Below are 15,179 nucleotides of genomic sequence, written 5' to 3'. Positions count from 1 at the left end.
TGAATGCACCACAAAGTCATAATGTTGTGCAGCTGGAAGAGACTTGCTCTAGTGGTTCTCAAATTTGTCCAGTAATGGAACTCTGTTTGTTAAACAAATTTTATTCAGAATTTCAGCATATAAAAGATAATGTGATCAACCAGTTCAGAGTCAAATTAAACTTCATGGACTGCAATACACCCAGAGAAAACACAGTACAACACCTTCATTTTAGGCTTCAGAAGATTAGGACTAGAGTGCTTGAATGAACTATTCAGACTCATGCAGAGCCTTGGCCAGAACGCAGATTAAAAGTCCAAATCTTCTGAATCCTGTGTGGCTCTCTTTTTCTTTATTTGGCTGAACTATGTGCCGCCAGGCTCACTCCACTCTGGGCCCCCAGCACATCACCACTGGGTTGATTCTTCTATCCAAAGTCCTCCTGACCCAACAGCACTCCTCAGTTCCCCATCTTGTGACATTGCCTTATGACCTAAACAATTATTTTCAAATTCTTCTGCACATCAGTGCTTCGGGGGTTCTGTGTTTCAGGTAAATTTCAATTATTAAACATACATTATCTCACTATGATTTTAGAAAATGCACACTCAATTATAAGTTAAATTTTAACACAATCAATGCATTAATTTATACATTTCAGTAAATAAACTTTTTTATAGAAGCTTAAAAATCCTCCTGTTGTCTGTACATATACTGTGGCTTCTCTCAAAAGTCACTGACTAAAACAGTTGTACCCTTCTGCTTGTTTTGTGGTTGCTGTTGGTTCACATGTCTGCTCATTAAATACACAGTCCGGGTGAACTACAGAGTTGTGCATACCCTCTTGGCAGATGTTCCCACAGGGCTATTGGCAAGCTGATTCAAAGTGCCTGGCACATAAAGAGGGGACTCCATGAGTTTTGATTAACAAATGCAGTTATCAAGTAAACCTCCAACAAGTACTATTATCATGATAACATCATACTACAGATAGTTTTTGTGCTGTGTTAAAGTTTGGGGTGCCTCTTGCTATAAGACAAGGTATGAGTCAAATTCTGGCATAAAGATGTATATGCCCAACATGCAGCCAATGACATTTTGATGCTTAGCATGGCCTATCCACCCTGTTCTTTGGCCCTCTAAGTGAATCTCTGAAACCCAGAAAATGGCCTTGGTTCTCAGTTCAAAGACATGTTGCAGAGATTTCTAAGCCAAAGGGAGTGGAGAAATACAAGGGCACATTGGTCCCCTGATCTCAGCTGTCCTTTGCCTCCTCATGTTATGTTCACTCTCTGTTATCTCCTCACCCACAAGAGACATCAACCAGCCCCATGTGAGGAATACAAAAAATATTTGTTAAACTGATTTCTTTTAAAGTCAGGGAAATCAAATATTTGAGGGAAAGAAATCCAGACAGTCAGCTGACAACTATGACTCTCTAAGGATATGCATTTTAGAAAAAATATATTTTAAAAAATCCTCTATCAAGTAAAAGGAAGAAAAATAGAACAGTTTTGAATTCGCATGTGGTCAAAAATATAATAAACAACACAGCTACTTACTGTTAATAAAAAGTAAAATGTCAAAACAATTCAGAGCACCCCATGTATTTGGTGTTAAGCTGTTTAACAACAAACACAGAATATACTGTAGAAAAAAAATCACAACACGTAACTGGAATGTTCCTCATTCTCTACAGGTAACCACTGTTCGTTTTATGTATACTCTTCCAAAACGTTTCCCTCACCCATATTAAGGTATATACATAATTACACATCACACACACCCACACACACACACACACAGAGCTATATCTGAATTCAACAAATAACTCCTGAATGCCTATGCAATGAAGAACACAACAAGGATCAAGACGAACATGGTTCCTGATTTAATTTTTCACAGAAATATTATATTCGATATATTACTCACAAAACATTTTTAGATGTAAACTTCACCACCACCACAAGAAGTAGGTAAATTTGATACTACCATCACAATTTTATAGATTAGGAAACTAAAAAGAGAGGTCAAGTACTCTGCCCAAAAACTTACCCAGAAGCTACAGGAAACCAAGTTTTAGGACTAGCACAAAAGTGATAGGACTCCATAACAAGTACTCTTTCCATGAAGTAAATGTTTTAAGTGATAAAAAAGGTGAATCCAGTAAGAATACAATCTAGGAGATACATGAATTCAGAAATCAAACAATGGTTAACCAGTATTTATATGACTAAGCTTACCTAAAGGCAGCAACTAGGGGTGCGTAAATTGAGTCCCCATCATAAACATATAAATGGTCCCAACTACACTCTGTAGCAAAATGATTGAAACGAAGCCTCATTATTCTATTTGGCCTGAAAAGAACAGAAAAAAGTAATTTATAATAATCATAATCACTATAAAACATTTGAGAAAAAATATAGATTTTTAAAGAATTTATATAGAGAGAAGAAATTAATAGTATGTAATCAGTACTCCTTCACTTGTCAAAGATTTCCTTAGTACTTTCTATGTGCAAGAGACCACTAAATATGCAATGGTAAACAAAATAGACATGGTCTATGCATCTTTGGGCCTTATAGTCTATACAGTGGCCATTCTTTACCAATCCATTAGCCTTTCTTATTCAACTTAAGATTTCATACTACATCATTTTACAAACACACCTGCCAATCCTCTAAACTCGCCTGCCCCTCTGCCTTTTCATGGAACTCCCTGGAAGAAGTCCTGGTGTAGAGAACACCAGTTATCTGCTTTGACCTAGACTGAATCTAGAGAAAACTAAGCCATGCTGGAGAAAGTCACAACACTGGGTAGGCTGGTTCCAGTATTGGCGCTTCGATTCTGCCAGCAGTCCTACTACTAGTTCTCAATTTCTATTTCAGACCACCCAGTCCCATCTCCCTGCTTATGCTCAGCACTCAAGACAAAAATTTCTCAAATACCCACTTTCTAAAATAGATACATCTACCTACTTTTCCTTCCATCTCTCAAATATTTAACATCTCCCTCTCATCTGAAACTTCTAAGTCCACACTTAAATCTCTTTAAGTATCACATATTTTACAAAAAACAACAAAACACAAAAAACTTTAAATCCCAACTCTCCTTTCAGCTACTATCAGACCTATCCCTTTCTCCTCTGAAACTCCACAGAAGACTTTGGTTTTCTCCATTTCCTCACATCCCACTCACCTTTTCACTCTCCAACCTGGCTTTAGCCCACAGACTCTACTCCAAAAGTTCTTGGTAATATCAACACCATCTATATCCTGGTGATTCCTAACTATATGTCTCCAGCCTGAACCTTTCATCTACCCCATACTTCTTGTCTAACTAAAATCTCTAACCAAACAATTAAATAAATACATAAACAAGTTAACTCACATGATGATGAATACTGGGAAGAAATTAAAGGAATGTGATGTAGTAGTACAACAGATGGTGGGGAGATACCCCAGAAAGTTTTGGAAAATATTAGAATGGTGAGAGATAAGCCATGTCAAAAGCCTGGGGGGACAATGTTTCAGGCAGAGAGAATAACAGTCTTAAAGTCTTAGACTTTAGAAGTTGATGTGTCCAAGCAACATGAAGAAAATCAGCATGTCTGAAACACAGCAAACAGAAGGAATAAGATAAGAAGTGAGTGAGAGGTGGGCAAGGGGCAAAGGTAAAAACTGGAGGTCAATTTCAAGGCTATTACAGTGGCCCAGGAAAGAGAGGATGGTTGGTGGTTCTTAAAATAACTGTAGAGTTGAAGATGAAGAGGATTGGGGAGATATTCTAGAGGGGAAAACTGATAGAACTTACTGACAGGCTGAACATGTGGATAAGGAAATAGAGGATTTGAAGTTTTTTGCTTAGTTTTATGCTTAGGCTGAGGTGGAGCAACCACTGACAGCACATTCAGAGCAACAGTGGAGAAGGATATCAGATGGGAGTGAACTGGTAAAAAGGGCAAGAGCAGACAGCTCCTTAAAGCAGCAGTTCTCAGAGTATGGTCCACACAATGCCAGGGTCCCTGAGGCCCTTTTAGCAGGTCCGAGAGGTAAAAACTATGGTTATTTAGACTTGGATATCTGGTAGATATTTTCTTGAAAATGAACAAAGCAAGCCTGCATTTGTTACCAAAGAAAATATAAGCTTTCAAGCAATAATGAGTTTTGGAAAATTTGTACCTACCACCCAGATACAACTTCCCAATACTTAAAATTTTCTGATGAGATTGATGGTGATTTTTAACTAAGGTGATGTTTTAAATTTCATATAATGAAATATATCAACACCTGGAAGACCTGCATAATTCAGTGAACCAATATTTTCCAAATGTTACAAAATCATGCATGGGTTAAAGATCTATTTAAAGTACAAGAAAACCAATTAAAAATTTTTATTTTATTTTTGGCCATGCCACGCAGCATGTGGGATCTTAGTTCCCCGACCAGGGATCGAACCCATGCCCCCTGCAGTGGAAGCGTGGAGTCTTAACCACTGGACCGCCAGGGAAGTCCCATAGAAACCCAGTTTTAACTTAACAAGTTCTAAAAGTTCATTAGGATCATTTCAGATTCCACACTGCAATTTAGTTTTAAGAAATTACCATTTGTCCAGTTTTGGTCCAGTCTTCTAAGACTGTCCACATTTATTTTAAAGGGTTATTAATGGTTGCAATGCGAGTGAATGCATGTGACACTTTCTGCAAGAAGCTTTTAAGAAGCAGGTCTGCTTTCTCCCGTACTTCCTCCTTCCCCTCCTGCTGGCTGCAGTTAGCCAACAGTGAAGCTAATGAATGAATGGCAGAGCCTGGGTCCTACTACCAATGGGAAGAAAGCTGCCTGCTGACCAGGAACACCTGCCTTGGAACTGTTATGTGAGGAAGAAATAAACTTCCATATGTTAAATCACTAAAAATAATAAATAAATAAATAGGCCTATTAAAATCTCTTCCCTTCCCTACTACATATTCAAGTGAAGTCTAATTTTCTTCATATACCTCAACCATAATAAAATATTGTAACAGTTTTTTAACTATTACAACTGAAAATATACAAATTTCTGGTGTGTATAATTCATTTGCAAATCAACACAGAAGTCTTTTTCAATTAACGTTGAAGATTAAGAAAAATAAGAAAATCAAATTCACTTGTCAAAGTAAAGGTTACCAAATAAAAAATATTTTAAGTTGCCACAGATTGTTAATTTTACATGTTGGAAAAGTAATCTCACAATGAGCTCTATCCTGAAAAAAAAAAAATTAAATTAGCCATTACTACTTACTGTCCTTCAATGAGCCATGTGCACTTTGTTTTATATTTATAATTTCCAGGTCCATCTGTTATAAACCCAGAAGATCCAGTTAGTCTGTAATTCAAAAAATAAAAAAATTTAAATCCATCAAAATTTCATATATTAATAATATCTTTCTTAACTCTCAATACAATCCAAGTGGGTACACTGATGCATGCTATGACCAGAAGAAAAAGACTGGATAGGTATACGCAGGTTACACAAATCTGGATGAAACAAATTCATGCCATATACTTAAGAAAAGTGGATACAAATATATTAAAACCAACAGGAATGAACAAAAACATACATCTTTCTAGCTGAGATGGGAAAATCACACTTTGTTTCCATAAAAATGGCCACAAGAAGTTACTTATAAATATCAGTTGGTTTTTAAAAAATAAGGCCACACAGTTACCATTACAAGTAAAATGTGCAAATGCAATAAATAATGCTGTGGCCAGCATAACTATGATGCGCAAGCACATCAATCCACAACACACAACAGACCCACCACAGCCATTTAGTTGCTTCTTCTGAAGTGGCAATCTACCACACTCTGCGAGCAGTGCACATCAGCACCTGACTTCCCACACACATGCCAAGCTTGAAGTTTATCAATGTTTTTAGGTCTTGCCAATATGACAGGCACATCTTAGTATCTCATTAATATTTTTACCAGTACTAACCCTAATGTATGAAGATTCTCATGTGTTTTGGTCATTTGCATTTTCTCCTTTGCAAATTAAGACTCAATATTCTTTACCCACTTTGCTACCAAGTTATCTTTTTCAAAATAATGTTTAAGAGCTCTATTTATATTAAGAAGCTCCCATTTGTATGGTAAATGTACTATAAACATATTTTCTCAGTTTATGTCTAGTATATATTGTAGAAATATATACTATAAATGTAGAAATTTTTAATATTTAAGGATGCTATTTCTTTCCTCTTTGCTGTTTCCAGATCACTTTTCCTCCCTCTTCCATCAACAATGTCAGCCTGTCTGAAACAAATGCTCTCTTCTGGATCTGCCTCCCTTACTTTCTGAGTTATCTACTGACATCCCGATTACTCCTCTCCACCCACTCAAGATATCAACATCTAGCTCATTGCCTTCCATTCAGCCACATCCAAGATGTTCCATCCAAAGCCCAGCCTCTCCATTTCTTAACTTCACCATTAACAATTTTTTCCTCTACCTCACTTTAGTTACCCAGTCTTTTCAGCCCTGCTGTTAGGAGTGAAAGCTCTACCATAAAATCTCCATTTAAAGCGACCTACACTCTGACCACCATCTCTGCTCTCTCTAGTTCATTTAGCCTAGTTCCCCCTCTCCAATGAATCTTCAGCCCCGACCTCCAACCCACACAACTATCACTTCTTTATGTTCATCACTCACACGTTCCACTCTCTCACTTACCTAGGTATGATTCCAGGGTCCATCACAATTATCATCCCCTGCAAATCTCTCGACTTCTTTGCATTCTCTCTCTCTCTACTGTACTTGCCTGATATAAATGTCTCTGTGTCTTACTCCCCAACATCCATTCCATTCCCAAAATATTAGTCTAAGCCAATCATGGTTTCCTGTGCCCCTTGCCAATTAGAAATGTGTATTAGTTAAGATTAAGTTCTAATGCAACTGACAGAAAAACCTAAATAGTAATGGCTTTAACCAAGATATAAAGCCCAAACATAAGCAACCTGGAGCACATAACACATTTCTATGATCATCAGGGAGCTAATTAATGTTCTGCTATCTTGTTGCTCTGCCATCCTCAACATGTGCTTCCACCTCATAATCCAAGATGGCTGCACAAACGCCAGTTATTATTTCCATATTCTACACAGCAGGAAGGAGTTGAAAGAAAACAAGGTACATACCCCTGCCCTCTAAGTCGAACTTGACAATTAAACTTACCCCCTAGCCAAAAATTAGACATACCTAAATGTACAGGGAGGCTGAGAAATACAGCCATTATCCCAGATGACCATATACTCAGTGAAAAATCAGGACTCTTTACTAGAGAAGAGAAGAAAAACTACTACTTCTGCCACAGCATGTAATCTAACCTTAGATGTGAGGGTAAGTCTGATGGAGGGTTTCTAGGAAATATTTCCTCATTCCTAGCTACGACACCTAGATCTCCTCTTCAAGAAAAGACTTGTTGCCAGCTGCAGAAATGAGTGTGGTCAACAGACAGCATCCAGCTGTCAGTTCCATTGGAGCTGCCTTGTCCCAGGTCATATCCTTCCCAGCATAGCCCACACAGAGTGGGTATAATGGCTGGGCATTTTTCAGTCTAACATGGGACAACTCTGGCAGGCAATCCTTACTCCAGAACTCTCCTTTGCCAAGCCTGCATTGAAGCTCAACTTCTTCCTTTGCCCAGTTCTGCTTCCTGCCCCTTCCTCTCACAGATGTTATAACTAACTTGTACCCCAAACTCCATCTCAGAAAATGCTCCCAAGAAACCCAGCCTATGACAGACAGACATCCAAAGAGACCATCCTTCTTCCTCTGGACTTTGCTATGTTTGGATTTTACTTCAAACATCACGCTATGAGCCTAAACACAAAACCAACACCAAGGATGACAAATCAAAGGAGTGCAAAGGTCCCTGAAGAGCCACACCAAACAACCACAGAGACCACCCCAGGTTTACAGGTAAATAAATTTCCCAGTAGTTCAAACAGTTTTGTGGCTTTCTACTATGCTTCTTTTGTTTCTAAGAGTTTTTACAGACTTCACATGGACATGTTCAGGTATTTGCAAATCTGCATCCCTTTTGGAGAAAATATAGGTCATTTTTATTTTGAATATTTACTTCATATCTTTAAACAAACATATTTACATAATTTTATAGATAATGAATAGATATGATCAGACAGGCTTTTTTGGGGTCAAAGGACAATTCTCCCTTTTTCACTGATCTCCCCAAGCACTCCACCCCTTCTCCCAAGATAAACATTTAACAGAATTTCCATCCTGTTCCACTGATCTATAGTTCTGTTTTTGTGCCAATACCATACTGTTTTTTTTTAATGGTAACTTTTTTATATACATATATAATTTTTAGTTTACTTATTTATTTTTGGCTGCATTGGGTCTTTGTTGCTGTGTGCAGGCTTCTCATTGAGGTGGCTTCTCCTGCTGTGGAGACGGGTTCCAGGCACACAGGCTTCAATAGTTGTGGCACACGGGCTCAGCAGTTGTGGTTCACAGGCTCTAGAGCACAGGATCACTAGTTGTGGCGCACGGGCCCAGTTGCTCTGCAGCATGTGGGATCCTCCCGGACCAGGGCTCAAACCCATGTCCCCTGCATTGGCAGGCGGATTCTTAACCACTGCGATACCAAGGAACTCCCCATACCATTTTGATTACTGTAGCTTTGTCGTATAGTCAGAAGTCATGGAGCTTGATTCCTCCATCTCCATCTTTCTTTCTCAAGATTGCTTTGGCTATTTGGGGTCTTTTGTGTCTCCATACAAATTTTAAGATTTTTTGTTCTACTTCTGTGAAAAATGTCATTGGTAACTTGATAGGGATTGCATTGAATCTGTAGATCGCCTTGGGTAGTACAGTCATTTTGACAATATCGATTTTCCCAATCCAAGAACATGGTATATCTTTCTGTTTGTGTCATCTTTGATTTCTTTCTTCACTGTCTTATAGTTTTTGGAGTACAGGTCTTTTGCCTCCTTAGATAGGTTTATTCCTAGGTATTTTATACTTTTTGATGCAATGGTAAATAGGATTGTTTCTTTAATTTCTCTTTCTGGTCTTTCCTTGTTAGTGTATAGAAATGCAAGAGATTTCTGTGCATTAATTTTGCATCTTGCAACTTTACCAAATTCATTGATGAACTCTAGTAGTTTTCTGGTAGCATCTTTAGGGTTTTCTACGTATAGTATCATATCATCTGCAAACAGTGAGTTTTATTTTTTCTTTTCCAATTTGGATTCCCTTTATTTCTTTTTCTTCTGATCACCGTGGCTAGGACTTCCAAAACTATGTTGAATAAAAGTGGCAAGGGTGGACATCTTTGTCTTGTTCCTGATCTTAAAGGAAATGCTTTCACCTTTTCACCACTGAGTATGATGCTAGCTGTAGGTTTGTCATATATGGCCTTTATTATGTTGAAATATGTTCCCTTTATTACAACTTTCTGCAGAGTTTTTATCATAAATGGGTGTTGAATTTTGCCCAAACCTTTTTCTGCATCTACTGAGATGATCATATGGTTTTTATTCTTCAATTTGTTGATGTAATGTATCACACTGACTGATTTGTGAATATTGAAAAATCCTTGCATCCCTGGGCTAAATTCCACTTGATCATGGTGTATGATCATCTGAATGTACTGTTGGATTTGGTTTGCTTGTATTCTGTTGAGGATCTTTGCGTCTATGTTCAGCAGTGATATTGGCCTGTAATTTTTTGTGTGGTATCTTTGTCTGGTTTTGGTATCAGGGTGATGGTGGTCTCATAGAATGAATTTGGGAGTGTTCCTTCCTCTGTGATTTTTGGCAATAGTCTCAGAAGGATAGGTGTTAACTCTTCTCTAAATGTTTGATAGAATTTGCCTGTGAAGCCATCTGGTCATGGACTTTTGTTTGTTGGAAGTTTTGTTTGCTGGAAGTTTTTAAATCACAGTTTCAATTTCAGTACTTGTGATTAGTCTATTCATGTTTTCTATTTCTTCCATGTTCAGTCTTGGAAAATTATACCTTACTAAGAATTTGTCCATTTCTAGGTTGTCCATTTTATTGGTTGCTTATGATCCTTTGTATTTCTGTGGTGTCATTTGTATTCGAGCCCTCTCCCTCTTTTTCTTGATGAGTCTGGCTAAAGGTTTATCAATTTTGTTTACCTTTTCAAAGAACCAACTTTTCGTTTCATTGATCTTTTCTATTGCTTTCTTCATCTCTATTTCATTTATTTCTGCTCTGATCTTTATGATTTCTTTCCTTCTACTAACTTTGGGTTTTGTTTGTTCTTCTTTCTCTATTTGCTTTAGGTATAAGGTTAGATTGTTTATTTAAGATTTTTCTTGTTTCCTGAAGTAACACTGTATTGCTATAAATTTGCCTCTTAGAACTGCTTTTGCTGCATCCCATAGGTTTTGGATCGTCCTGCTTTCATTTTCATTTGTCCCTAGGTAGTTTTTGATTTACTCTCATTTCCTCAGTGATCCATTGGTTTTTTAGTAACACTCTTTAGCCTCCACGTGTTTGTGTTTTTTCGGTTTTTTTCTTATGGTTGATTTCCACTCTCATAGTGTGTGGTCAGAAAAGATGTTTACTATGATTTCAATTTTCTTAAATTTACCAAGGTTCACTTTGTGGCCCAGCATGTGATCAATCCAGGCGAATGTTCCACGTGCACTTGAGAAGAATGTGTATTCTGCTGCTTTTGGATGGAATGCTCTATAAATATCAATTTAGTCCATCTGGTCTAATGTGTCATTTAAGGCCTGTGTTTCATTACTGATTTCCTGTCTGATCTGTCCACTGATGAAACTGGGGTGTTAAAGTCCCCCACTATTATTGTATTACTGTCGATTTCTCCTTTTGCGGATGTTAGTATTTGCCTTATATATTGAGGTGCTCTTATATTGGGTGCATATATATTTACAATTGTTATATCTTCTCCTTGGATCATTATATAGTGTCCTTTGCCTCTTGTAACATTCTTTATTTTAAAGTCTTTTGTCTGAAATGAGTATTGCTACTACAACTTTCGTTTCTGTTTGTGTGTAATACATATTCCATCCCCTCACTTTAAGTCCATAGGTCTGAAATGGGTCTCTTGTAGACAGTAAAAGGGTCTTGTTTTTGTATCCATTCATCCAGTCTATGTCTTTTGGATGGAGCATTTAATCTGTTTACATTTAAGGTGATTATTAATATGTATGTTCTTACTGCCATTTTGTTAATTGTTTTGGGTTTGCTTTTGTAGGTCTTTTTTCTTCCCTTCCTCTCTTGTTCTCTTTGATCTGATGACTAACTTCAGTGTTGTGTTTAGATTCCTTTTTCTTTTTTGTGTGTATCTATTGTAGATTTTTGGTTTGTGGTTACCATGAGGTTTTGATATAGCAGTCTATATATAAATGAGATGTTTTAAGTTGCTAGTCTTTTAATTTCAAATGCATTTCCAGTATCCTGCATTTGTTCTCTCCTCTTCTCACAACTGCTGATTTTGATATCATATTTGTGTGCAGATGATTTCTTATCTTTATATATGTTTGCCTTTACCAGTAGGCTTTTCCATTTGTAATTTTCTTGTTTCTAGTTGTGGCCTATTCTTTTCCGCCTAGAGAAGTTCCTTTAGCATTTGTTGCAAAGCTGTTGTGGTGGTGCTGAATTCTCTTACCTTTTGGTTGTCTGTATGACAGCCTTGCTGGGTAGAGTAGTTGTAGGTTCTTCCCTTTCATCACTTTAAATATATCGTGCCACTCCCTTCTGGCCTGCAGAGTTTCTGCTGAGAAATCAGCTGATGACCTTATGGGAATTCCCTCGTACATTATTTGTTGCTTTTAATATTTTTTGTCTTTAATTCTTGTCAATTTGATTACTATGTGTCTCAGTGTGTTCCTCCTTGGGTTTATCCTGCCTGAGACACTATGTGCTTCCTGGACTTGGGTGACTATTTCCTTTCCCATGTTAGGGACGTTTTCAACTATTATCTCTTCAAATATTTTCTCAGGTCCTTTCTCTCTCTCTCTTCTCTTTCTGGGACCCCTATAATGAGAATGTTGGTCTGTTTAATGTTGTCCCAGAGGTCTCTTAGACTGTCCTCATTTCTTTTCATTCTTTTTTCTTTATTCTGTTCCATGGCAGTGATTTCCACCATTCTGTCTTCCAGCTCACTTATCCATTCTTCTGCCTCAGTTATTCTGCTATTGATTCCATTAAGTGTATTTTTCATTTCAGTTATTGTATTGTTCATCTGTTTGTATGTGTAGTTCTTCTAGGTTTTTGTTAAACATTTCTTGTATCTTCTCCATCTGTGTCTCCATTTTTCTCCCCACGGCCTTGGATCATCATTACTATCATTACTCCGAATTCTTTTTCAGGTAGATTGCCTACCTCTGCTTCACTTAGTTGTTCTTCTGGGCTTTCCTCTTGTTCCATCACCTGGGATATACTCCTCTGCTGTCTCGTTTTGTGTAACTTTCTGTGATTGTGATTTCCATTCTGTAGACGGCAGAGTTGTAGTCTGCTGTCTGCCCCGTGGTGGATGACGCTAAGAGGCTTGTGCAGGTTTCTTGGTGGGAGGGATTGGTACCTGCCCAATGGGTCTTGGGAGCTGGGTCTTGTCCCTCCAGTGGGCAACGCTATGTCAGGGGGTGTGTTTACTGGGCAGCTGTTTATTCAGGAAGACTTTAAGCAACCTGTCTGCTGATGGGTGGGGCTGTGTTCCCACCTGTTGGTTGTTTGGCCTGAGGCATCCCAGTACTGGAGGCTACAGGCTATTGGGTGGGGCCAGGTCTTGGTGAGAAAACCGAAGTCTCCAAGAGGGTTCACGCCAATGAGTCCTAACCAGAGCTGCCGCTGCCAATGTTCTTGTCCTCTCAGCGAGTCACAGCCGCCCCCCGCCGCCTCTGCAGGAATCCCTCCAATACTGTCAGGTAAGTCTGGCCCAGTCTCTCATGAGGTCACTGCTTTTTTCCCTGGGTCCTGGTGTGCACCAGACCCTCTGTACGCCCTCCAAGTGTGGAGCTTCAGTTTCCCCCACTTCTGTGGAATTCCTGTGATCAAACCCCGCCGGCCTTCAAAGCTAGATTCTCTGGGGGCTCCTCCTCCCGTTGCCAGGCTGCCAGGCTGGGGAGCCTGATGTGGGGCTCGGAACTTTCACCCCTGTGGTATAATTATTTTTATAATTATTTTCCAGTTTGTGGGTTGCCCACCTGGCATGTATGGGATTTGATTTTATCGTGATTGCATCCCTCCTACCATCTCGTTCTGGCTTCTTCTTTGTCTTTGGATGTAGGGTATCTTTTTTGATAGACTCCAGAATTTTTTTGTCGGTGGTTGTTCAGCAGTAAGCCGTGATTTTGGTTTTTCCATGAGAAGGGGGGAGGTCATGTCCTTCTACTCTGCCATAGGTCCTGGAAAGCACATGGCACACCTGGGGGCCACAGTGAGGTCAAGGGTAGAGAGCAAAAGTTTGTTTCTTCTAAACAGGACGTGGTTAGGTTTTGTTTCTCAACCTAGTCTGACAGTTTTACTGACACATATAATCTATTCACATTTAGTATAATGACTGCTATACTGATTTGACTCCTTCCAACCAAATTTTTAAATCAACCTTAATGAGGAGTAATTTATATATAATAAAATGCAGTCATCATAAATGTACAATTTGGTAAGTTTTGACAAATTTATACACATATAAAACCCCAAAACAAGATATAAAACAGTTCTGTCACCCCCCAAAGTTCCCTCAGACCTGTTTGCAGGTAATCCTTCTCAATGCTGATCTTGTTTCTATCATTGCAGACCTGATTTATGGAACCTGATTTTATAGAACCTGATTTAATGGAATCATGCAGAGACACTTTTGTGCCTTGCTTCTTTTGATCAGCATGTTTCTGAGTATAGTGTGTATCAATAGTTTGTTCCTTCCTATTGCTGTGTAGTATTCTACTGTATGAATATACCACAACATGTCTATCCATTTTCCTGTTGACAGACACTTGGATTATGTAGTTGTAGACGCTTATGAACAAAGCTGCTAAGAACACTTGTGCACAAGCCTTTGTGTGGACATTTCTCTTGGATAAAAACATAAAAAAGGAATCATTGGATCAAAGTATAGATATACACGTAAATTTAAAGAAACTGCCAAATTGTTTCCTAAGTGGTTATACCATCTTACACTTCCATCATCTAGGTATAATTCTTCTCTGCCCTCAGGTCTCCCAGTATTCCCACAGCCTCAGCAATATACCCCTTCAGCAATATATTGGACTGTGGAAGTCAGGAAGACCTACTGCACTCCATGGATGCAGCATCTTGCTTTCCAAATCTGCAGCTTTGTGGTCCTTGCACCTTGCTATACTGGCCCAGCTACACTGCTCTCTATGTCTAGAAGGATCACAACAGAATGTGGATGTTATAGTTTCCTATAGGTCCCCAAGCAAGCTGGCTCAAGAGAAGCAGGGAGCTTGCAGTTAGAAAAGCCAAGGAAGCAAGCCTCATTCAGGCTGCCATGTCCTTTCTCCCTATTGTCAAAGGCCATCTGAGTCTGGGTTTTCTTGTTGCTTCTAACTAAAAGCATCCCAACTACTTATTTCACCAACTCCAAGATGAACATGTTTTTCTTAACAGCTCAGAAATCAGGATGCATTGTAAAACCAATGGCAGGTCATAGTTTAAATGTTTTTTCTTTCTTAGAAGTACGTTAAGAGTGCATTTTACACTCAATGGTATCTTAATAAACTGCAGTTATACATATGGCAAACCCTAAACCTGACTGAATCCAACTCTCTGCTTACTCTGCATATGAAACCAAGCAGCTAAATAAGGCTAGTGACACAACACTGTGCTGACTGGTCTCACTTCACATTTATAAACACATATCTCAAGTAGGTTCCCAGCACTGTGGGACAATCAATCTTTTCATTTCCCTGGCCAATTCTCTGTTATACCTTATTATCTTTCACTTTTCCAAACCCTCTTCCCTCTCTTCAATTTTAGCTGATGATCAATTGATTACTTCACCTGTTTCACATCTATTTACCACCAGTGGAATGTAAATTTCATGACAGCAAGCACTTTTGTCTGTTTTGTTCATTATTTCTAGTGCCTAGAAGTGTGTCTGGCATCCTAATGACACAAAGTGAATAGCTGTGGAAAGAAGAAATAAATCAGGAGAGACCTATATTTTCTTACCATTACTA

The 15,179-nt window shown here is 38.5% G+C and overlaps 1 protein-coding gene across 3 annotated transcripts in view; it reads right to left on the bottom strand.

The window, feature by feature from the left end:
• Positions 1–15,179, bottom strand: part of ATRN (attractin) — a 170,167-nt gene that overhangs the window by 124,932 nt on the left and 30,056 nt on the right. For all 3 annotated transcript variants that reach the window (XM_068524863.1, XM_068524861.1, XM_068524862.1), the window contains exons 2-3: positions 5,260–5,343; positions 2,223–2,336 (exon numbers count right to left, since the gene is read on the bottom strand). In XM_068524863.1, coding sequence (XP_068380964.1) covers positions 2,223–2,336; positions 5,260–5,343 — 198 coding nt within the window. The remainder of the gene's footprint in view (positions 1–2,222; positions 2,337–5,259; positions 5,344–15,179) is intronic.

The sequence above is a fragment of the Eschrichtius robustus genome, chromosome 16, assembly GCF_028021215.1.
Source record: "Eschrichtius robustus isolate mEscRob2 chromosome 16, mEscRob2.pri, whole genome shotgun sequence".
NCBI lineage: Eukaryota > Metazoa > Chordata > Mammalia > Artiodactyla > Eschrichtiidae > Eschrichtius > Eschrichtius robustus.
Note: the sequence above shows the minus strand (reverse complement) of the source record. Positions and strands in the feature narration are given on the sequence as shown.